The 22937-nt window shown below is 54.4% G+C and overlaps 9 protein-coding genes across 9 annotated transcripts; 3 read left to right on the top strand and 6 right to left on the bottom strand.

Annotated features, from left to right (window-relative positions):
- Nucleotides 1–16: 16 nt before the first annotated feature.
- TSR2 (Tsr2p) lies at nucleotides 17–646 on the top strand (the record flags this gene model as incomplete). The annotated part of the gene is made up of 1 exon (XM_018857280.1): nucleotides 17–646. The coding sequence occupies one exon, from the start codon at nucleotides 17–19 to the stop codon at nucleotides 644–646; it is 630 nt and encodes a 209-aa protein (XP_018712614.1).
- Nucleotides 647–697: 51 nt separating this feature from the next.
- On the bottom strand, nucleotides 698–3709 carry METBIDRAFT_15406 (uncharacterized protein; the record flags this gene model as incomplete). Its single annotated transcript, XM_018854597.1, has 2 exons — nucleotides 698–1723; nucleotides 1775–3709. Coding segments are annotated over 2 exons (2961 nt in total), but the record flags the coding sequence as incomplete, so codon positions are not given.
- Nucleotides 3710–4710: 1001 nt separating this feature from the next.
- METBIDRAFT_39751 (uncharacterized protein) lies at nucleotides 4711–5544 on the bottom strand (the record flags this gene model as incomplete). The annotated part of the gene is made up of 1 exon (XM_018857171.1): nucleotides 4711–5544. The coding sequence occupies one exon, from the start codon at nucleotides 5542–5544 to the stop codon at nucleotides 4711–4713; it is 834 nt and encodes a 277-aa protein (XP_018712612.1).
- Nucleotides 5545–5975: 431 nt separating this feature from the next.
- CMP1 (calcineurin catalytic subunit A) lies at nucleotides 5976–7676 on the bottom strand (the record flags this gene model as incomplete). Its single annotated transcript, XM_018857066.1, has 1 exon — nucleotides 5976–7676. One exon carries the CDS (start codon nucleotides 7674–7676, stop codon nucleotides 5976–5978), a length of 1701 nt encoding a protein of 566 aa, XP_018712611.1.
- A 1978-nt stretch (nucleotides 7677–9654) lies between these two features.
- Nucleotides 9655–11007, bottom strand: SPE1 (ornithine decarboxylase; the record flags this gene model as incomplete). The annotated part of the gene is made up of 1 exon (XM_018858729.1): nucleotides 9655–11007. One exon carries the CDS (start codon nucleotides 11005–11007, stop codon nucleotides 9655–9657), a length of 1353 nt encoding a protein of 450 aa, XP_018712610.1.
- A 518-nt stretch (nucleotides 11008–11525) lies between these two features.
- VPS27 (ESCRT-0 subunit protein) lies at nucleotides 11526–14471 on the bottom strand (the record flags this gene model as incomplete). Its single annotated transcript, XM_018859266.1, has 3 exons — nucleotides 12080–14471; nucleotides 11713–11740; nucleotides 11526–11682 (listed from the first exon to the last, which is right to left on the bottom strand). The coding sequence occupies exons 1-3, from the start codon at nucleotides 14100–14102 to the stop codon at nucleotides 11526–11528; spliced, it is 2208 nt and encodes a 735-aa protein (XP_018712609.1). The 5' UTR covers nucleotides 14103–14471.
- A 4545-nt stretch (nucleotides 14472–19016) lies between these two features.
- Nucleotides 19017–19562, top strand: METBIDRAFT_40431 (zinc finger protein 2; the record flags this gene model as incomplete). The annotated part of the gene is made up of 1 exon (XM_018857273.1): nucleotides 19017–19562. One exon carries the CDS (start codon nucleotides 19017–19019, stop codon nucleotides 19560–19562), a length of 546 nt encoding a protein of 181 aa, XP_018712608.1.
- A 191-nt stretch (nucleotides 19563–19753) lies between these two features.
- On the bottom strand, nucleotides 19754–21023 carry ROT1 (Rot1p). The gene has a single exon (XM_018854526.1). The coding sequence runs from the start codon at nucleotides 20676–20678 to the stop codon at nucleotides 19944–19946; it is 735 nt and encodes a 244-aa protein (XP_018712607.1). The 5' UTR covers nucleotides 20679–21023; the 3' UTR covers nucleotides 19754–19943.
- A 774-nt stretch (nucleotides 21024–21797) lies between these two features.
- On the top strand, nucleotides 21798–22806 carry METBIDRAFT_146527 (uncharacterized protein). Its single transcript, XM_018854527.1, has one exon. It carries the CDS (start codon nucleotides 21979–21981, stop codon nucleotides 22498–22500), a length of 522 nt encoding a protein of 173 aa, XP_018712606.1. The 5' UTR covers nucleotides 21798–21978; the 3' UTR covers nucleotides 22501–22806.
- The last annotated feature ends 131 nt before the right edge of the window (nucleotides 22807–22937 follow it).

Raw genomic sequence — 22937 nt, 5'->3', positions numbered from 1 at the left:
CAACACACACGCCCACATGTCTGCCATAGACCCCACCGACTTCGTGCAAGTCGAAGGCGACCACGCGTCGCTCAAATTCGGCGACCCAAGACAGCAGGCCAAGTTCGAGCTCGGCGTGTGCATGGCCATCTACCGCTGGGAAGAGTTGGCCACGGCCGTGGAAAACTCGTGGGGAGGCCCCAACTCCGCCGACAAGCGAGACTGGGTGTCCGGCGTGGTCATCGACTTGTTCAACGAGAGAGCCGTGGACTTGGTCTTGATCGAGGAGACGCTCTTGTACGCCATGGTGGACGAGTTTGACACCGAGGTGGACAACGACTCGGCGCTCATCATCAGCGACCTCGTGCTCAAGATCTACAGAGAATGCGCCATGCAGAACTACGCCCGCGTCGACGACTTGTATGCGAGGTTCCAGCTCAAACAGCAGTCCGGCGCCCACACCAACAGCGTGGTTGTTGCCGAGGACCCCAACAACCCCGACGGCTCGAGCGATGACGACGACGACAACATCAATGAGGACGACGGGCCGCGCGCCGCACCGGTGCCCGTAGAAGACGATGGCATGGACATAGACCACGGCCCAAGACAGCCCATTATCGACGACGATGGGTTTGAGCTCGTGCAGAGAAGAGGCCGCAGACGGTAGAGAGGGTTGATATATTATAGAGAATCGCATTACGACAGAACGCACTCAGTAGCTCATGGAGTTGCGGGGCGTGTGGGACCGCGCCCTGTTCAAGGTGTTCAACGAGTGCAACGAGCTCACCGAGTCTCGCTTGGTGAGCCGGGCGGCCTCCTGAATCTCCTCCACGCCGGAATATACAGACCCGGCCGACGACACGCTGGCCCGGTGGCCGCCTCGGAAATCGCTGAACCTTTTCACCAACGAGCTCGTGATTTCATTGACGCTCGTGGCCAGGCCGACAGACCCAAACTTCATGCCGAACGCCTGGATCACTTTCTCGTCGTCCGCCTTGCTTTTGAAGAGCCGCACGGCTGTGTCGGCCCACACGTTCACCGCGCAGTAGTTGGCCTCCACATAGTCCGTGACTGCCGCGTCTTGCCGGTCGGGCAAAGGCTTGGAATTGCTCATGCCGGACCAGCTGGAGGCGAACTTGCCGAACATGGCAAGCGACGACGAGATGTTGCTCGCAAGCGACCTGCTGGCGCCCATGTAGCTCTTGATGGTCTCGACGCCACAGAACACGTCACGTGCGTGCATGGCCACGTACCAGCCTAGCGATAGATAGTTGCGTGTGGCCGTGAGTCGTGCCACGGGCGTGTCCGGTAGGAAGTCGTAGTGGAGCTCCGGCCGGTGCTTTTCGACGGCCCGCGCCATGTCCAAGTACTCGATTTTCTTGACCACCCGGAACGAGTCCTGCACCGTTTCCCTTCTCCTCCCCCAGTTCTCGCCTAGCTGCTCCTTTAGGCTCGGGATCAAGAAGATGAGGATTGTGCGGAGCGCCTCGTTGCCGCCCCACGATAGATTGATTGGCGCGTCCCGCGGAAGTTTCTCCCGGGCCTTGGCCGACATGCCCGCGGGCGGAGTTGGCCGCAAGCTCTCCGCGATCTCGAGGGCCTCCATCTTGTCGATGCTGGATTCTGCGCTGGCGCCTCGGCGGCCCGGGGCCGCGGGCGGGGCCATGGGATCTTTGGACTCCGCGCCCCAAATCTCGCCGGAAGACTCGGAGTTTATGGACGCCTGTTCGGACGAATCGATGTTCTGGCCAGGAGGTCCACTGACGCGGCCCTGCTGGAGCGGTGCCTCCAGCACCGGCGGCTTGCCGGAGCATTCATCGCCCGAGCAGTCGTCTTCTTGCACATTGACCAACCTGGCCGTTTTGCCGCAGAAATACTGGTTCTCGAGACTGTGGACCGCACTCCAGATGTTGTCGTACATCGCTTCCTCCTCCAAGAAGGAGAACATCAACATGCGAGACGCCGCGGGCGACTTGGTGGCTGCAGCACACAACGCCCGAAGAAGCAACGCGAGCAAGCCGGCGTTCTGGGGCGCCTGGGTCAAGAAGTGCCGCGTGGAGAAAAGCACGAGCACCTGGTTGACGGCCCGGCACGCCTGGTAGGAAATGCCGCCCCTGGGGTTGAGATTCGCTAGGCCCTTGGACGTGCTGTCCGTGCCCGAGATGGCCGGGTTGGTATGAGGAATGACATTGTATAGACACTCCACAAGGGTGGGCAAGATGAAGCTCTGCATGTCCGAGGCAGCAGGCGACTTTGTGCCGGAGTTAGCAGTCATGGCAATAAGAACCTGGCACGTGTGGATGACAAGAAAATCTCGGGCGGTGATCGGGCCAGCGAGCCGGAACTCGGGCGGGAGCAGGTCCGCCATGGACTCCAGCACGGGCATGAGGAGCGACTTGACGAAGGACCGCTGCGAGCTCAAATAGAGAAGAAAGTACGCTGCGATTTTGACGGAGTGCGCATGCAGCGGGACGTCGTAGAACGCAAACACGTGGTACAAGATGCACGGCGCGAGTTTGGAGGCGAACCGGCCGGCCACCAACCCGCCGAACTGGCCATTGCAGTGCATAAGCTCCCATAGGATCACCATCACACTGGGGGACATCGGTAGCGGCAAGCTGCGGTAGGTCTTCAGTCTGCCGGAGGCCTCGACCGGGAGCATGGGGCTGCGGATGACCGCAAGCAAGCTGGACGCAAGAAACACGAGGTCGGATTCCTTGGAGAGCCGGGAAAAGAACGCACGTACTCTGTTGATGGGCGATGCCGTGTCGAGAAGCCTGTGCCGGGCAAGAAAGCTCGTATATTGCGCGCCGGGCACCGCGTACGCGAGCATCTGCGCTAGAAGCTGCAGAGCCAACGTCAGACACGCGAGGCGCAGCTGCACAAAAGCGGCGTGTTCCTGCTCGAGGCCCGAGTCGCCCTTATGCACCCGGCCGGACCGGCAGACGAGGTTGGTGAGGCTGCACACAAGGTTGAAGAAGGCCTGTTTTGGCACGGCGCACACGAGGAGCGTCATGAACACCAGCCCCCGGGGTACGACATTGGGCACGCGCTCGTAGAAAGTGGTCGATGCAAGCACAAGGAGGAGCCGCAAGATGTCGCTGCGGTGCGAGTCGTAAATGGCGTCGGGAGGCCGGTAGTTAGCCGCCACGCCGAGCCCGGGCTCCCAGAGACAGAGTGCCGAGCCGGGCGCGTGGGCTTGCGCAGGGTCCACAGTGAAGCTGGCTGCAAAAAGCAAGTCCACCAAGGCGAACACAAGCCTCGCTGCAAGAATGCGCGTGTCACCCGCGTCCGCGGCAAATTGCGCTTTCACGGGTATGCCCGGGCCGGCGCCCGCGGGCAGGAGCTCGAGAGGGTTGAACGCCAGCGCCAAGAAGACACGCGGCTCAATTTCCAGGTGGTACACCGGGAGCTCAAACACAAAAGGGAGGATTTTGGTGAGGAGCCGCACGCAATTGAGTATTTCCTGGTGTGGTTTCTTCGCCGAGGCCCGGGCAAACTCGGAGAGCTTGGCCACAAGCACCCCGGCGAAAACAAGCATGTTCGGGAGGTTCTGATCACGCACGGTTTGCACATCGTACGGCGTGAGAAGCTCGAAAATGTCCAGGGCATCGCGGGGCACGGTCCAGAACACCCGCCAAAACGGCCGGTCACTAGGTGCGATCACCCGGCCCTGCCCGAGCTTGAAGAAGTGGTTCTTGAACTGGATTTTTTCCTCGGGCGTCTTCATGAGTGCCGCGGAGTTAAGCGAGGAGCTCGATGTCGGATGGTCGGGTTCTGTGGGGCCGGATATGTCAACTCGCGAGAGATGTGGTTTGCGGCAAGACCAGAAGGCTCGAGACATCATCTCAACGCGCCGGGCGCTCTGTGCAGGCCGGCGACTTTAGCGGCTCGCTTGGGCTTATCTCTAAACGCAGGTCGGACTATTGGCGGCATTGGCAACTTTTTCTATTGCTTGCTTGTAGTTAAAGGAGGGGCGGGAAGAGCAGGAGGCCCGGTAGCGGGCGCTGCGTGGCTGATGGCGGGAAGAGGGGGCCAAATGGTGGGGCATTCGCAAGTACCAGGAGCCGTGTGCGGCTTCGTGAGGTCTGCGCGGCGGTGTTCAACGCATCTGGAAAACAGACATCCCCAAAGGCCATACAAAAGAGACGAAGAAGGACCGGAAAAAGGGGATCTGAGCATGCGGGGGAAAGTCTGGACAAACGCCGGGAAGCATGACGGAGAAGGGCCGAACCCCGAAGAAAGGCTGGGAGGGATGATGGAGTGAGGCTGGGAAGGATGAGAAGAGAACTACGCACATGCCTCTCGGGCTGTGCCAGCCTCGAACTCACCGACACCTCGAGCAAAAAGATCTGACAGCACGGTTATTTTGGGAAGCACCAATGTCCATGTTCTTGATGAGATCTTCGTGGCCAGGGGCCGATGACAGTGGCACTTTGGAGTCTCAACCTTGCACAATGCAATCGCAGCGGTGATCACTCTCCTTCTGCTTGCTGGATTTGCGCCGCTAATTCGGGGTACTCGAAACCGCGGCGCCCGAGGACCGAATCGTGATCCGTGGGATGAGTTTCCAGGTGCCAGACTCGGTACAAAGTGGCCATTTCCTAGTCATCGTTTTGCTTGCTCCAACGTGGGGCACCCCAGAAAGCCGGCTCCTCCTCCAGCAGACCCCAGCATCGCTGCGCCGAGCCAACAGCACCTAGAATCAACTTTGGGCTTCTCACCCCTGATTCAGCCAATCCGTCTCTGCTTCTGCGCCTCGCGCGACACCGACGACCGGCGCCGCACCACACCGGCCACCGTCACATAACCAACTGCGACATTCATCCCCGCCTCTCCGTCCGAGTTTTCTTCGCTGGGGTCGGCCATTCCAAGATCGTCCGCATCGCCGCTATTGACCCAGCTTGCAGGCATCTCGAGCTGGGGGCCGGGGCCCGAGTCCGCGGTGATCCATTCGTGGTCTGCGGTGATCCATTCGTGGTCCGCGCCAAAGCCATCGGTCTCGGATTCAGGCTCCGAGTCGTAGTGCAAGGCGGAGCACGTGCCCAAGGCCTCGTATAACTGTGGCACGGCACAGGGCGCCACTAAGAGCGGCGAGTAAAACAGCAGGCTCGTCTGCTGGCCCGGCCGGCCGGCCCGCAAGATAAGCTCCACTGTCTGCGTGTATTCCGAGACGGCCACGCTCTGGAAAAGCTCACACGAGAGTACCTGGAGATATAACACCGACTCGCCCTCCACATCCTTGAGAGCATGCAAAGCTATCAGCGGGTATGGCAATTCTACCCCGAGGCCTGTGGATCCCTGCATGCCCAGAAACCATAACACCACGCTCGTGTCAAGGACGAAAACAGCCACGGAAGAGCCCGCCGCCCGTAGTTTCTCGTGTACATGTATGCTGCTGGTGGCGAGAATTTCAAGGCTGCAATCACCATTCCCAGCATAGAGGACCATCTTGTCGCCGTCTCCCTGTGAGTAGCGAGCCGGAGACTGCGCTCGGAATAGTTCTAGAGGCAATGTGTTTTCCACGTTCGGGCACTCGTGGATAAAACGAGGAGATTTTCCCATGATCCGCAATTGTTCGATCTTTAGAGCGGTATTCGCAGGTCCAGGAAACTTCGAGGCAACGTGTGGCGCAAACCAGTGTCACTATTCGACTTCGGTGGATGATGAGGAAATTGGCCGAACGATTTGTTGAGATGCGCTCTGCGCGGCCGCACGAGCGACCGCGACATTCTGGGCGAGATCCGGCAAGATCAAACGGAAGGAGTAACAGGACATATAACCACCGACTGGAGTTCATGAGTATTCGTCTTTTCCTTTTTTTTTTTCTCTTTTAATATGCCTTTTTTTTTTGTCTTGGTTACCATGTAGTCTCCGCTGGTGGTCGACGGCACAGTCTAGGAAAAGAAGCACGCGCTTTGAATCAGCGTGCATGAAAGCCATAATATATTCCAGACGATATTTATTGACTCCAAGCATTCTGACGCACAGCCTAATCACCCGGAAAGTTTTCTTATAAGTCTCAGAAAGACGGGGTTGTGGCCCGTGCCGCTGTCGAGCTCCTTTTTGATTCTCTTTTGTCTCTCTTCCTCCTGCTTCACACGCTCATCTTTCGAAGGCGGCAAGGCCTCGTTGGCCAAGTCCGCCTTTCGGGCATCCTCAAAAGTCATAATTGCATTCTCGAGTCCCTCTCTTCCATGCAGCAACGAGCCCTTAGGCAAGACGCCCTGATTCATGTTCTTGAGCCGCTCCACTTGCTCGGCGTCTTCTCTCAACACCTGGAACATCCGCGACATTCTGCCAATGGCAAGAATCTTGTTGCGCAAGGCAAGCCTCTTTTCTTCGAGTGTCGGCTCCTCTGGGTCCGGAGGCACCGCAGCTTCATCGGAGAATGATTCTAGCGATCTTGCCATCACAGGCGAAGTCCGAGGAGAGTCGTAGTGCTGAGCAATGGGCGTCTCCTCGTCGAGCTCCTCTTCAGTACAGATGTTCAAGATGGAAAGCAACATGTCTGTGATCTTCTCTCCCACAAACGGCAATGACCAGGTGAAGACGTCCATGAACTGTGGGAGCCAGTACGGGTGCGGGGAGCTGTTGAACTGTCGGATGTTCATCACGTTGTTCTCGTACTTGAGCACCGCGGCCTTGTTGTTGTACGTGTCCAAGTAGTTGGGGGCACTGAACATCGTCAACAACGACGGGAACCCCATTGTTTTGGTCCGCTTGTACATCCTGTAGCCCGCATCCTGGGCCTCGTGGGCGCGGATAATCGAAAGCAAGCCTGTTCTCTCCAAAAATTGGCACGCTGCCTTGTACGTGTACGCGTAGGAGCAGCCCCTCACAGTGTTGCGCACGAAGGTGCGGTCGATGTTGTCCTCATCGTAGTCTTCCACCGGGTCAGCCCAGAGCAAGTCGCACATGAGTCCTTTGGTCGGAGGTTCCCGGAAACGGTCTAGCTGCACCAAATCGTCCAAGGAGCGCATCTCGGGGGAAAGCCCGCCGTGCACGCAGAAAAACTGCTTGTTCATGATGGCGGCCAAGGGCAACGCGTTGAAGGATTGCAAGCACTCGTCGTAGACGTCCAACGAATACTTCTTGACACACTCGGACTTGAAAGTGAAGTAGTCGGTCAAGTGCTTGCATTCGTGGTTTCCGCGCAACATCCAGAACAGATCGGGGTACGTGAGCTTCAACGAGTACAAGTAGAGCAAGCACTCAATGGAGAACAGGCCGCGGTCGACGTAGTCGCCCAAAAACAAGTATTTGGTCAGCTCGGGGTCGCCGCCAACCTCGAAGAGCTTCATCAAGTCGTAGTACTGACCGTGCACATCGCCACAAACGGTCACGGGCGCTGGCACTGAGAGCAAGTTGGGCTCCTGCGACAAGGCGGCCGTCGCACACTGGATGAGCCTGATGGCCTGGTGCTCTTGCAAACGGCCCTCGTTGAAGAAGTGATCCTTGAGGAACGCGCAGTTGGGCAAGCCGTTCTCCAAGAAGACGTCGCTGTCACTGGGGTTGAATGTGGCGGGGTAGGCCACGGTCTTGACCACGCGGTCCGTGGTGTCGATTTGCTGCCCGTCGTCCGTGGTGTAGATGCGGATGTCGCTTTTGTTTGCCTTCGGCAGCAGCTGCGACTGGCTGATGGCGTCCAACGCGTTCCTGATGTGGTCTCTGTTTTGCTTGGCGTCTCCCAGCATGGTGTCGATTTTGCGCTGGCTGGCTGGTCAGTGTGCGCCGGCGAGGGGAGGCCGGGGTGTATGTAGAATGGGGACGTGATTTGGGGCTGCGTGCCGGAAAGTCTGTCGTGTTGCAGAGCGTCTATGTTTCTGTGACAGAAGCCTGTGTTTTGCTGCAAGAAAGCGGGGTGTTTTCTTGTTGCCGGATTTTCTCGTTCAAGGATTATGCCCGAGGAGCGTGCGATAAAATGCCTGTAGGGGTGTGCGATGAAATGCCAGGTGACTGATGGCGGTAGGTACAGGCCCGCGGCTCAGACGGGCCATAAAAGGGGAGGTGCCATATCCAAAAAAAAAGCGGGCGGGTAAATCGGCAGCCAGGGGGCAAAACGCAAAACCCTTGGAAATGAAGCCCTTGGAAATAAATCGCAGAGAGCACGTGTAAACAGAGCGAGCTGAGAATACTTATATTTGGCCCCTGGCCGCAGCTCTGGCTAAAAGAGCGGGTGGTCATTTATGGATTGGAAAAACCGTGGAGTAGGCAGTAGGCCCTAGGCGCGGGCCTGGCGCTGCGGTGAGTTTTGCAACCGCGGCCACACAGAGGGGAGCACGTGACCAGAATTGGAGCAGCCTGGCCCGGACACCCAGGGCCGTCTCCAAGAAAAGGAGTATTTCTGTCTTTCAAATTACAAGCGTGCCGCTGGCGTCCGGGGATATGGCTGCAAAAAGCGGGTGTCTGGCCTAGAAAAATGGGGGGTCCAAAGCCGAGCCGCAGGTCACGTGCGGACGTCTCCAGGGCCCCGGCTACGGTTTGCTCCCATGTCCCTTTTTTATTCTACTTGCTTTGGCCATAAGCATAATCAAAAGATTGGAGTACAGTATGCAAATATCTACCTAAGATGCCAGTAGATCATGAGTCTAGATTCGAGGCTGATAGCTGTGCTGCTTCAAGGAATGTGAAGTACCAATAAGCCGAAAGCTCGAAAGAACATTTAATGATCAAGCTGTCCGATTGATATAACCCCGGTATTTCTGAGAGTGGGTTTATACCTCCGCCCCAGTTTCAGAGTGTGATGCTGGAGCCCGGTGCTCATCATATCAGCGAGGGTTTATAAACCTAGTTTTCCGGCAGCTTTTTGAATCCAAGGCTGTTTTCGGTTCAGTTGCTTCGTAGACACAAGGCTTCCGGTTTTCCGGTTGTGGCTGTTGTCGTATCATCGGCGGCTAATAAATATGCCTTTTTTGCCAGCGACATTCAAGCATAGTTTGCCATCCACCCATTCAAGCAACGCAGCGAAGCAAAACCAGAAACAATGTCCTCAGGTACAATCACGTGGACTCAGCTGCAAGAAAGTGTTCGGAACCTGAGTCAGATAGCGAGTGCTCTTTTATAAACTCTTTTGGCTGGCCGTCTCGATATCAACAGAATGTGACCGATCCAGGACCACCGAGATACCGCGAACTACAGAGATATTGCCAGACTGTGGAACTACAATGATTTCACAGCTGATGCAGATTTGCAACCCTCATAACTTGCCGTTTGGCTGGATTTCCAGAATGCCAATATAACAAGGGGAATCAACAAATCGACAGCTCAATATAGCCGGCCTGCAGGGCGCTTCAGCCTTGGCGAGGACTAATATTACCCTTCCAAGTTCAGTCCCATCTATATGCCAGCCTAGCCCAGTCCATGGACCCGAGCTTGATGGTTTACACTTAAAGAGACGGAGAACCCAAAAGCTGGTGAGATGGTGTATTAGATTTTTGCTTGAAGTGACTTTCCACGTCTGTCATGCCGAGCACTTGTACAACAAGGTCGCGAAGCTAATATTTCAAGTGCCTGCTAAATTCCACTGTCAGGCGAAACAGAAGAGGCCGGTTCGGGCTGCACTATGGTCCAATGTCTATTTCTCAGAAAAGGAAACCCCTCTACGCTACGCTGTGGTGCTCCTAATACTTCAATATTTCTATTATAGCAAGGCTGCTGAAGCTCATCAGCCCCTTATTCACTAGAAACATACTTGACAACCGACCGGCCGCTAAATCCGTTGAACGAAGTAGTGGCAGCAGAAGTATACGCCCCCAAGTTGGGGAAGTAAAGCCAGTCCCCCACGTGCACGTTTGCTGGCAACACAGCACGCGGCGCCACACAGTCCAACCCATCACAGGTGGGCCCCCAGATCAGGAAGGTGTACTCCTCGGCATGTTTTTCCCCAAAGTCGTTGTAAACACGGCCCTCGCTCTTCAAGACTCTCGCCACAGGGTGCTGGTGGTCAAAGAGAATGCAGTTCAAGTTTCCGTACACACCGTCGTTGATGTAAAGCATGGCTTCCATGCCATCCGCGCCCCGATCCAAGTCCCTGCGGGCAATAATGTGGGTGGCCAAGGTAAACGCATTTGCCACCATGAACCGCCCTGGTTCGGCAATGATGCGCACGCCATTGCGCTCCACATACTCGGAGGGGAAAAACTTCTTCAAAGACGAACGCACCATGCGCGAGGACTCCTCGAAGGTCTCTCTTTCGAATCCACCGCCAATGTCCAACAAGGTCATTGGCGCGCCCAACAGCTGCGCCTTGTCGAAAATCATCCGGGCCTGTTTGGTTGCCTGGAAGATCGAGTCGAAATCCTTCGCCCCAGAGCCCACGTGGAACGCCACGCCCACAGCGTCGATCCCCAAGTGCAAGCACTCAGGCAACAACTCCTCCAAGGCTGTCTCGAGCGTGCATCCGAACTTGGTGGACAATCTGCACTGCGCCGACTCGTCATCAGTGGCGATTCTGATCAACACCTTGCAGTCCGGGTGGAACTTCTTCAACTTGTAGAGCTCCTGCTTGTTGTCAACAGTGGTCAAGTTGACGTTGGAGTTCTTGGCGTGGCGGATGAACGAGTTGGTTTTGCACGGGTTGGCGTACACAATACGAGAGGAGTCGAACCCGAGACGCAACACGGTGTCTATCTCGTTTTTCGAGGCACAGTCAAAATTGGCCCCCATGGACCCCAACAACTTCACGACCTCTTCGTCCGTGTTGCACTTGATTGCATAGTGAGCGTGGACCTGAGGCAATTTCTGCTCCCAAAGCCTATAGGCCTTGGCCACTTGCCCCAAATCCGCCACAAAAAACGAATCCTCGTCTCCGGCGTCGCAGACATCGTGATCGATCTGATCAACCTGGGCAAGCAAGGCCCTTTTCACCAAACCTGGCCACTCTTCAGAGCCCCCAGAAGAAGATTGCTTTTCCACATAGTAAGCGTCTTCGGGGACATTCCCCGCCGGGTTGGCTGGGATTTTGATAGCATCTTCCGCAATTAAATAGGATTCTGCATTATTCAAAACTTCAACGGAAGGTGCCATAACTTGGAACGACAGGGCTGAATAAATTTCGGACTCGTCTGAACTGGTTCGGTGCTGGATTGCTGAAATTCACAAGCAACACAAGGCGAGGGAATATTTCTGTGCAATAAGGGCAATTCTTTTTCTAATACTCACTGGACTGGTGAGTAAGATAGCTGATGAACTTCAAGCGGCAGCTCTCGTAGATAAAAAAGGGTTTCTAGGCAAGAATGAAGGCGACTCTTATTGCAATTTGGAGGAAAAAACTTTTCGACTTGCACCGTGAGCGTAGTGTGCACACAATCACGCGGCTCTTCACCCACCGCAACCCGCCTCATGCGAGGGCCATGTAATTAATTGTCAGAGGGCGGGGCGGGACATGCTTAATAACCCAAAGGCTCTTTTCCAATCTCCAAAAAGAACATTTGGTATTAAATTGCGTGCGGTATGAATTGCGTGTTTATAAATAGCAGGGATTCCGCAGACCCTATCCCTGAGGTGTCCAAAGACTCTCAATCTTTGTAGCGTGTGCTTCGCACTCACAACTCAATGAGCGGCTCGGGCTCCGCCCTGAATTTCCTCGACTCATTGGTCGTCAGTCTCTTCAAGCCTGCGGCCAGCTCCAGCCCCAACTCTGGAAGACCCAAGTCGTGCAACAGAGGAAATCTGGCAGACGCATGCTCGCGCGGGCCGTCACTAGGAACATCGCCGTTGTCTTCGCGGTACCTCTCTTCGATAGGGGGGTATTTGCTCGCTATACTCTCCGTATCACTCAAGCCGTCACTGGGCGGACTGGATGGCACCTGCGGGTACGCGGGCACGCTGGTGCTTATGTAGTGCTGCTGCTGCCCCGCATCATCGGCTGCCTCGACAGCTTCGTGGCTCGACTCACCGTTTTCAACAAAATTACCGAGATCGGCTGGGTACGGCGCGCGAGATTCTCTCCGCTTGGAGCTCGAGCCGTGTGCTGCGTGAGTGATTGGCGCGGAGAACTCAGGCGCCTCGCTCGACTCACTAAACTGCTGCCGGGGAGTGGCGATTTGGGAGAACGCAGGCAGGTATCCTACCGACGGGTCCATGTTTTGAGGCTCACTGGCCTGGGGGCCTGTAGATTGAGACGTGTTCCGGAGTGGGCCTATGTGCAGAGGGGGTCCATCCTGTGAGGCAGGTTGCTGGTGGGCTCTATCATGTAGGGCCGGTTGCTGGTGGGCCGTTTCGTGCAGGGCAAGTTGCTGGCGAGACGCATCAGGTGGCGCGGTTTGATAAGACATGCCAGGCGGCGGAATTGTTTGATACTGCTCGTCTTGGGGAGCGGTCTGCTGGGGCGGAAATTCCGGGTGCTGGTAGGACAAGGGCTGGGGAGCCGTGGCCTGGTATGGAAGCAGGTAGCCCGTTGTCTGTGGACTGGCGAGTTGCGAGCCAGCATGGGGGGAGTGTGCCTCCAGCGGGCGGTTCCCATTTTCGAAAAACAGCGGGGCGTAGCGGGACGCGTCATTTTGCAGTGGCTGGCTATACGCGGCGCCCGGCAGCGAGACACTGTGCTTGCTGTACGCCTGGCTGAGCTTGTGGTCCAAGAACTGGTCGTACAAGCGGGTGATGGAGTTGATCTTGTTGTTCATTTCCAAGAACAACTCGTGTCTCTCGATGGACGAGCGGAGCGCGCGGTTCAACTTGGGCTTCAAGCGCACGACACGCCCATGCAACTCGCCCAAGTTCTGGTCGTACAAGATGCCGGCCTGTTTGGCGGGGTCGCTCTTGATGCCGCTCATGAGCTGGACAAACAAGTTGATGTCGTCTTCCTCCTGCGGCGACAAGTCTTCTGCTGGGCGCAGCAGCTGTTCAGGCTGCGGAGGCGATTGCCGCTGGGGCTGGGGCTGGGGCTGCTGGTGCTGGGGCTGGGGCTGCTGGTGCTGGTGCTGGGGCTGGGGCTGAGAGGCCTGGATGCCAGACAGCTGTCGGTCCGGGCGTGGCCGTGCTGGCTGGTGGCCACCGTGAAGGGAGCCCGTGCTCTGGTACGCGGTGGTGTTGAAGGGCATGATGCCCAGGTAGAAGTCCAGGCCCGGCTCTGCCAGCGGGCCCGGGTCCGCAGGGCGAGTGCCGGCGCCCCGGGCCTGCTGGTATTCGGCCAAGCTGGCGGCCATGGCGGCCTTCAAGTCGGCGTCGTCGGCGTCGGTGTCGGCGGGCGGGGGCGGCGCCACGTGGCCGGGGGGCGGCGACGGCGGCCGCTGGGCGGCCTCAAACGTGGCCTGCACGCCCGTCTCCTGGAGGCTCAACTCGATGGCCCGCCGGAGCTGCTCGTCGTCGTCGTCTGCGGGGGCGGGGGCGGCCGAGTCGCGTTTGGCGGGGCCTGGCGCGCCGTCGGCGCGGCCCGCCGCGCGGCTGTGGATCTGGAAGCAGTCGTCGCACACGCGCACGGGCTGGAGGATGCCGAGCGCCACCAAGGGCATGCGGCGGCTGGAGTGGGCCTGGCAGAACACGCCGCCGCAGGCGCGGCAGTGGTGCTTGCGGGTCATCACCAGGAACGGGGTGTAGCAGACCATGCACTCGCGGCCGTCCACCCAGTCGGGCGGCGCGGCCGAGTCCACGAAGTTCCGCGCGTTGGCGGCGAGCGGCGCGGCCACGGCCGGGAACTCGTAGCCCTGGCTGGCCAAGGCCGCGTGGGCCCGGGCCACGTAGCTGCCCTGCGGCTGGCCCTGGAGGTACAAGGCCCACTCCTGCACGAGGCGCAAGATCTGCGTGCCGAGCGCATGCTTGGCCTCGGACGAGTACACGCGGTAGTTCTTGGTGTCGTAGTGCACCTTGAAGATGTACTCCACGAGGTAGTCGACGAACTCCTTCAGGTTGATTTCCGCCACGAAGTGTGCGCCGCCGTTCTTGACGCACACGTCCGCCAACTTGAGCACGGCCGCCAACGTGTTGGGGTTGCCGTAGACCTTGGCCAAGCGTTTCTTCAAGCACCGCATGGCCTGTTTGGGCGGCACCTTCTTGCTGCGGATGAGGTCCGTGATTTCCATGGCCGCGGCCATGTCCATCTCGCCGTTGGGGATGGCCTCGGACGTGGCCTCCTCGATCCGGGCGTCCAAGTCCGCGGCGGGGTCGGCGGCAAACCACGACATTTTGTGGGCGGGCGCCGGCGGCTAACTAGGGGGCAGAAGGGGGTGGCAAGCGCCGGGGTTCTTTTTGTGTGCTTTTTGCTTTTTGCTTTTTGTTTTTTTTTTCTGGTCCGGGAAGCGCGTTTTGCCGGGCGGACTGGAAAGAATGAAGCAAGAGGTGATTGGGGAGAAAAGGGCCGGGGACGGGCAGATGGATGGATTGCTGGGAGGAGTATGGAATATGCTTGGGGAGTTGAGGGAAGTTGTAGTATGGATTCGCGGAGGCGCGGGCTGTGCAGGTCATGGAGGGGGCAAAGGATTCTGATTGAATTTTTTTTTTAAAGAAACATCAAATTATTGTGGAGGTTTGGAGGAATTTGGGGTTTGGGGAAATTTGGGGTTTGGAGGAATTGTGGGTTTGGGGAAATTTGGGGCTGGGGCTGGTGGAATTGAATTGGGACAGCTCGGAGATTTGTTTGTTCGTTTGGCCTTTTGGCGAATTGTGGGCCAACTGCGTTTGCTTGGTGCGGCGTGCTCGGTGCATGTTCCATTCTGCTTGTCTGGTTGTGTGTCGATCTTGGCCTTTAGTCTGTTGTTTGGCTGTTTTTTTATTTTGGCTGTTTTTTATATTGGCTGTTTTTTATTTTGGCTGTTTTTTATTTTGGCTGTTTTTTTATTTTGGCTGTTATTTTATTTTGGCTGTTTTTTTATTTTGGCTGTTATTTTATTTTGGTGAGTATTAATCTTAGTTTCCAATGATCCTTGCTGTCTGAAAAAAGTGATTTCTATTCATCTTAGTTGTCTGGTAAACTTGGTTACTATTAATTTTGGCTTTCTGCTAGTATTAGTTTCGATTTGTCTAGGCTGACTGTAAATATTGGCTTACTGGAAATATTAACTGAATGTAAATATTAACTGACTGTAAATATTAACTGACTGTAAATATTAACTGACTGTAAATATTAACTGACTGTAAATATTAACTGACTGTAAATATTGGCTGTCCTTTAACTTGGTTTCTATTGATCATGGTCTCTATTATTATTGATTTTGCTTGTTCGATTTTGATTTTCTCTTAATCTGGCTTTAATCTTAGTTGAGGTCTGGGTCTTGGTTTAATTTGGCCGCCTCTTAATCTTGACTTTCACTGAGACTGTCTATTTATCCTGGTTGCCTGCTTATCCGAGTTGTCCAATCTTGGTAGGCTTTTGATTCTCTGTTAATCTTGTTTGTCTCGTATTCTTGGTTTCTATTGATATTTGTTTCTATTAATCTTGGCTCACTGTGATTGTTGGCAATCTACTGATCTTGTTTTCTTAATTGGTTTCTGTTATTCTTGGGCCCTATTGATTTTGCTTGTCTGATTTTGCTTGTCTGATTTTGCTTGTCTTTTAACCTCGCCTTCAATCTTAGTTGTAATCTTGGTGTTGATTTATTTAGGCCGCCTCTTAATTTTCGTTCACTTTAGACTGAATGTTTATCTTGACTGTCTGTTTATCATAACTGTCTTTATCTTGGTTGTCTATTAATTTTGATTGTCTGTTATTCTTCGTTTCTTCTAATCTTGGTTGTCTGCAAGTATTGGTTTCTTCTAATCTTGGCTGTCTGTAATTGTTGATTTCTATATATCTTCCTATTCTGTTTAATTTGGCTGTTTGCTAATTTTAGTTGTCTGTAGACATTGGTCTCTATTAATCTTCATTGTCTGTATGTCTTGAATTCTGACAATCTTGGCTTTTAATCTTGGGTATAATCTTGGGTATAATCTTGGGTATCGGTGTGTGTTCATTTTTACTTTTTTTGGTTGTCGGTTTTTTTATCTGTTCTTCTTGGCTCTTAAGTTTTTGTCTGTTAACTTTGGTTGTCCATTAGTTTTGGTTGTCGCTGTCTACTAATTTTGGTTGCCTGTTGATCTGTTTATTAATCTTGGTTGTTTTTTTGTCTAGGTTTTGGTTAATCTTGGCTCTCAATTTTGATTTTTGACTCTTGATGTTGGTTGTCTGTTAATCCTGCTTTTTGATCTTGGTTGTTGATTGGACTTGGGATTCCCTTGCTTGTTTGATAATTCCAGTTTTTAGTAATCTTTGTGTGTTAATCTTGGCTTTCAGTCTATTCTTGGTTATCCGTTTTTGGCGGTTTGTGAACGTTGCTATCTATTGATCTGGAGTGTTTTCAATCTTGTTTTTCCATTATTCTTGGATGCCCACTTACTGGGACTATCTGCTAATCGTGGCTATCTGCTATTGTTGGCTATCTGATAATCTCAATTCTTGTATATCTTGTTTGCTGTTAATCTTGGTCAATCTTAGTACTGTTAATCTTGGGTGTCTACTTACCTGGACCATCTGTTATCTTGACGTTCTGTTTATCTTGGTCTTCTTGCACTTTGCACTTCTTTCACTCAGTTGGGCCTATTTGGTCCGGCTATTTCTTGCATGAGGTGCCGGTACTGTTTAAGATCGTATATTGACCCACATTATCTTCAAGAAAGTATGCAGGTAAAAAGCCCCTTTGTACTAAACGGATTCCTTCCCTGCGTTGCAGATCCGAATATCGTCATACGATGAAAGTCAGGTCATCAACGGCAGCGACCGGTCCAAATAACGGCGACAGAAAAGCGCTGTGCAGGCAGGTTAGTGGACCATCAAATATACGGGAAATTCGGGCCATGTGAGAGCTCACAGCCATCACAGGCAAATGGAAACGCTGTGTATGAAACATGCCAAAAACGGCTTCTCGAAGCACGCAAATATATTTGACACACCCAAATACAGCAAGAAACAAACATTTCCTCACCCCATAAAAAGCTCGTGCTGGAGAAAAAATCCTCGGGATACACTGAATGTTGCACGCCTCTTTCTCTAGCAGATTCCCAGAAGTTATGGTTCAGTGCACTGGAACTCTCTATGTGTCTGCGAGCTATAAGAGTCTTTTTGATATCTACAAAAGAAATGGGCCGTTTTTTTTTATTGAAAACGCACCAAACCACAACAACGGCTGTCATTCCATCCAAAAGACCCGAAACCCGAATATCTTTCATGATACATCACCATCTCATCAATCAAAAGCTTCTTTTCCGGCAAAACGCCGGTTGACTGCAGCTAATTTGGCCCAGCCTAACTGAAACTCAAAATCACAGTGGAACTTCTGTCTTCAGATACCACACGATGTCTTGTACAATTTGAGCAGGGAGAGCCAGCTGATGTGCGGTTTCACTCGGTATTCCAAGAGGCGTCAGGCATGTGGAGGCCCGGATATGCGCACGGCGGACTCCGGGGACCCAGACCTGCATGCAGGGTCTGATCTGCTACTCTATCTGCACCTGCCAAACTCGGCCCTCGTTATCAGCAAGATCAACCACGTTTCTAGTCTCAACTGCTCCTGGCGACCGCGTGCCCGTCTTCAAATACAGACGCCTACCGACAGCCAAGGTCACGTGACAGCACAGTCCCGCCGGTCCCCTTGGAAGCATACCGTGTTTTCCTGCACCGTACCATGTACCCGATAAACACACGCCAAACACGGTCTAGCACTCGTGAGGAGTCGAAGAACGAAATAGTTTCAGAAGATCTCCAGACCCCGAGGGAGGATAACAAGAAAATCTCTTCTCTGCAGAAAGCGAAGCACCCAGGCTTGCACATAGCACGTGGGAAGCAACAACGGTCTCAACTTCGAGATATCGAAAGTTGCAGGGACGAAGGAGGCATCAACTTGCCAAAGACAGCCACGGGATCTTGTGTTGCTGAAAAAGACAGAATGAAACTGAGGGAGCTTATGGATCCCGAGGCTCATCTCAACAAACTCCAACAGGAGTCCTCTCAAGCCAGCCGGCAAAGATCTGTCATTTCACCCATCCCAATCAAAGACAGGACGATGCGGCTGCCCGAAAGTAGACGTACGAAAAACCTCGCCTCAACTGGACAAGTCTCTCGTTCCGGAAAGCAAGGGGCTGCCGTCGAAATCAACTTTCTGCAGCATGCCAAGCTACGGCCTCGAAATAACCCAGCCCCACCGAACGTGAACGGCTGTACGAGCCATGGCCATATCGAAGGGCCTATCCAGAGCCAATGCACAAACACGCCAAACGAGGCCAGGCGGCGCAAATGCTCGCGGCTTTCCGAACAGCCCGTTCCGAAGAAAAAAAGCTCAAGGAGAGAGCCGGGGTTAGTGAGAGGTCAAGGGGCCGCCCCAATTTCTCCGTTGTATGGCTCAACCCCAGGACAAAGTAGGCTGGGTGCAGGTCCATTTGGATCCCAAGGTATGTGTTCTGGAACCACGTCAAACTTCCACACTGGCCCGGTAGAGGGTGATCCGAAGGGACAGCCCACTGAAGGCCATCTCACCGTCTCTGAACAAATGCAAGCGTCTGCAGAACTGTCGCCTTTTGATGAAGCAGCAGGTTTCATTGCCAACAATTCCACCCACGTATACCCGTCGTCCGGCCCTTTGCAAGAAAGTCCCGGCTCTTTACAGGAATCGCCCGGTTCTTTGCAGAATCCGCCCGGTTCTTTGCAGGAGTCGCCCGGTTCTTTGCAGAAATCGTCCGGTTCTTTGCAGAAATCGCCCGGTTCTTTACAGGAATCGCCTGGTTCTTTGCAGAATTCGCCGTCCCCCCAGCGTTGGGAAAACGAACGCCAGGAACTCCCAGACCCACCTTGCCAAGCAGACAAGTTGGCCAGCGAGGAAATAAGCCGGCAGCTCATCGAGGCACTTGTCGAGGTCGATCAGCAGATCCGCGCCCAGAGTTTAGCAGCAAGCCCAGCAGAACCACCGCCAGCATCGTCCAGAGACGCGGCGCTCGAGTGTGAGTTCTGCTCCAGGAAACTCCTCAAGCACAGCGACTTGGTCAGTCACGTCAGAACACACACGGGCGAAAAGCCATATGTGTGTCTGGTCTGCGAAAGGCAGTTTTCCTTGCGAGGGAACTTGAATGTGCACATGAAAAGCCACACGCTAGGAAAGACCCACGAGTGCTCCGTGTGTCACAAGAGCCTATCCTCCAAGAACGCCTTGGCCCACCACAGCAGACGCCACACGGGAGGACATGCCTTTGAGTGCGCTATCTGCAAGAAAGGCGTGGCCAAAAAGAGCCTCTTGTCGTACCACATGCGAAGCCACACCGGAGAAAAGCCGTTTGCGTGCGGGCTCTGCAACAGGCGGTTTTCGTTGAGGGGCAACTTGACCGCTCATATCCGCATGCATACGCGAGAGAAGACGTACCAATGCCCGGTCTGCCAAGAGAGGCTTCCCTCGAGAAACGCGTTGAGGCTCCATAAACAGAGCCATCTCACCGCAGCATCGCACGAATGCTCCATCTGCCGCAAAACGCTATCTTCGAACGCCCATTTGCTTGACCATTTGCGAACGCATTCTGGCGACAGGCCTTTCAAATGCCCGGTATGCTCTAAGGCATTTCCTTCCTCGGGGAACTTGGCTCGGCACACGAAAACACACAAGAGGCAGGACGGACACATGGGTCCTTGATGCCAAACCGCTGCTCCGTCCACGTGTCGGTCGGGGGCCTGGCAGCCGAGGCTCTTATGACGGAGGCCAGCTTCCAGGCCGGGCGCAAGCGATATTGGCATGGACCAGATGGGCCACATGCATTCAAACCCCGGCCTGCATGCCCAAGCACACCCCGCCCTAGACACCGGTGCTACGGTCCCTCCTGGCAAGTTCATGCGTGGTTTACGACAATACGCTATACATTGTGTGTGGCAGCAGGGCCCATTCCCCAGGCCGGGTGTTTGCAATTACGCCGCCACGTTGCCGGGCCCACGCCCAAACGGAGGGCGCGACCGGCCAACGGAGGCGCTCCGGCCGCGATCCCTAAAAGAGCAGAAAGCCACATCTCGCCTCCAGTATCTATCCGCGGAGCACGTAGGCCGCCGAGGAGGCGCCCAACACACCCACCGCAGCCCACCAAAACATGTCGAGCTTGGGGCTCGAGAAGTCGCGCACCGCGCTGGTCCGGTACAGGTTCTCCAAGGACCGTTTGATCCGCCTGCGCAAGGAAGACGAGGTTTCCGACGCGGCGTCCGTGGGGTTCAACGCGTACGTGGGCAACATCACGGGCGGCTTGTACGCCAAGTACAAGGGCTGCATCTTGGAGCCATCGAACTGGTAGATCTGGAGCATGTAGCGGCCGTAGTAGGAGGACACCGAGACCTGGTATTTCTCGAACCACGTCGACTGCACGTAGCGCGAATAAACGGCATTGGACGAGCTGGAACCGCACGGGTCGCTCAAGAGCTGTCTTCCGTCCACGGCGATCGGCGTGAGCACCAAGCTGCCGTTGGACAAGAGCTCGTATGTTCCGTGCTGGTACGTCATGGATGCAATGGGGCACGAATGGTCCACTCCGTTGGACGTGATTCGGTAGAGCGCCTCCTCGTAGTAGCCGTCGGAGGTGAACGAGTACGAGATGCCGGGAAGCGCCGGCTCGATCAAGAGCTCGTCCACGGGGTCGTAGTAGTCGGGGCCCGTGAAGACCGTGTTGGATTTGGACGTCCAGGTCCCCTCCAACTCCTCCATATTCGGCTCTGCCGCCACGAGCTGTAGGACGCACAACGCCCCGAGAAACGCGGAAAAGGATTTCATGGTGGTAATGAGGGATGTGTGATCAAGAGTCAGACCAAGTGTGAGATCAAGTGTGATCAAGAGTCAGACCAAGTGTGAGATCAAGTGTGATCAAGAGTCAGACCAAGTGTGAGATCAAGTGTGATCAAGCTGTGAAATCAAGTTGTGAAATCAAGTTGTGAAATCAAGTTGCCAGCCAGAATTTGGAGACCGAGGGTTAATTCTCGTCAGATCAAGTTGTGTGTGACTAACCACTGGTTCACGTAGCCGCCGAGAAAGTGGAAGTGCGCGGCAGGGCAAGGCTCGGAAATCGAAAAGTGGGCTGTGGAGCGAGCACTTATAAAGTCTGGTTTTGCGGCGTCACGTGACTGCGGCGGGAACGGGCTAGGTCGGGCTCAGTTAAAGAGAGGTGTTGGTGAAGAACAATGTGCTCTGCACTGGTAAAAAAGGTCCTACTGTGGACCCGGCGCGCGAGGCTTGCTGCAGTGTGTGCAGGACGCCGCGAGAAGAAGGCTGTGTCTGAACGTTGAGAGGTCCCAGAATTTCACTGGTGTGGCCGGGGTTTGGAATGTGGTGGTGTTTTTGATGAGGCAGATATCTAGGGTGGGCCGGTTTCAGGATGCCGAGCTGGCTCAGTTCTGGGCACTCGGAATCAAACTCGTCGAAGCGGCAGGCCCGGGGTCACGTGACCAAGGCACACTGTGAGGGGGCTATTTATAGACTGACAAGCCGTGTGGTGACGTTGCGCCGATGTGTATTGGCCATGTCCGGCCACATATAGCTCGGCGCATCCATGTGATCTGGGGTCTGGCATTATTTTGGCGCCTGCCCGAAAGTATTGGGAGTATGTGGCGCGGACGCGCACGTGCCCGGAGGCACGTGACCAGGCGTTCTTCTTGGCGTACCCCTTTTCCGTGCAGGAGCATCGCGCATTTCAGCCGCGCCATTGTCCTGGGCATGCAGGTCTAGAATTGAGTCTTATTGTTCATCTCAAAGCAGTACCAGTGGTTTCCTAAGGGGCAGGCTGTGGTGGAATGATTGAGCCAAGATTAGTTCAGGACTCGATGCATTACTCGAATTAGTAAGCTAAGCCGACTGCATCCAGCTGAGCCAAGACGTTGGCTCAAGGGGCACATCTTGGTTCAGGGCGTGGGCGCTAGATTTTTCAGATATACTGACAGGAATCCGGCTCATTCAGGTGCCGGCCCGTTTTGCATGAGCTGGGTGCACGTAGCCCGGCGATGGGCTGGGTCACGTGACCAGACACTGTGAACTCGCGTCCGTCAAGCCTTCAGCCATTGAGTTCAAACAGCGCAGATATATGTATATATGCATTTGCGCAGCATATCGAGATTGTATAATTTTCAGTCATTTTCTCTACTTGTCTGATGTCTTGCCAAGGTATTGGATCTTACTGACATTTCTCTGTTCTGGATTTATTGCATCCAGGCTGAATACGTACAAGGTTTGTCGGAGACCAGCTAGTTTCCACAATAGGTTCATCAGACACGCATTTGAACCTGCATTCCTCTGTTTGTGCAGCTTCAAAAACTGCCTCTTTCAAAGCAGCAATGTCCGTTTTCAGATCAATGAGTCTGAAATCATCCTTCAGGAGTATCAATGCATGGTTATTGTTTTTGGAGCTCGCATGCTCAAAGTAAAGTACACTATGAAACATGGGGCATCCATTGATTGGAAAGTCGAGTACTGTAGCAAAACCTGCATCAAAGTGCTGCTCGGTCAAGTAGTCTCCTCTTCAAGTGTATGGATATGCTATCGAAGGCACCAGCTATTAACGTCCACATATACATCTGATCTTCTCGTTGCGAGCGCCTCACTGTAGGAAAAAAACAAGAGCAAATGATGAACTTTGTCGGCATTTTGGGATACCTTCCTTGCTCTCTTCGCAAAGACTCAAGTAGCCTTTCATGAATGCCAAGTTCTCTAAGGCTTGGCCCATAAGCACAAGCTCCTGTAACCGTACCAGTACATCACATCCAGCTGTGAGTCTCTGGGCCCGCTACGCCTTCAAATAAAGCTTGGAAGGTTTGGAGTTGTATTTATCACACCTCAAAGTAGCTAACTTGCCAAGCTTGAAACAGAGAGGAATAATTCCGAGATTCCAGTAAGGCGTGTACAAAACCTTTCCTGTCTTGGAAGTCTGTTATGAGCTGCGTATCCTGTTTTGTCCTGTTACTAGCCCTTATTACTTCCGTTCTGAGCCCGCCAAATCTTTGCCATGTGAGCGCATGCCGTTTATGGACAGCTATTTCTCCGGAG

This window comes from Metschnikowia bicuspidata (assembly GCF_001664035.1).
Source record: "Metschnikowia bicuspidata var. bicuspidata NRRL YB-4993 chromosome Unknown METBIscaffold_2, whole genome shotgun sequence".
NCBI classification, from domain to species: Eukaryota; Fungi; Ascomycota; class Pichiomycetes; order Serinales; family Metschnikowiaceae; genus Metschnikowia; species Metschnikowia bicuspidata.
The sequence above is the reverse complement of the archived record's forward strand: the minus strand, read 5'-3'. Positions and strand labels throughout refer to the sequence as shown.

Excerpts from the sequence above, each read along its gene's own strand:
- METBIDRAFT_146527 (XM_018854527.1), top strand. The coding sequence starts at position 21,979 with ATGTATATATGCATTTGCGCAGCATATCGAGATTGTATAATTTTCAGT.
- ROT1 (XM_018854526.1), bottom strand. The coding sequence starts at position 20,678 with ATGAAATCCTTTTCCGCGTTTCTCGGGGCGTTGTGCGTCCTACAGCTC.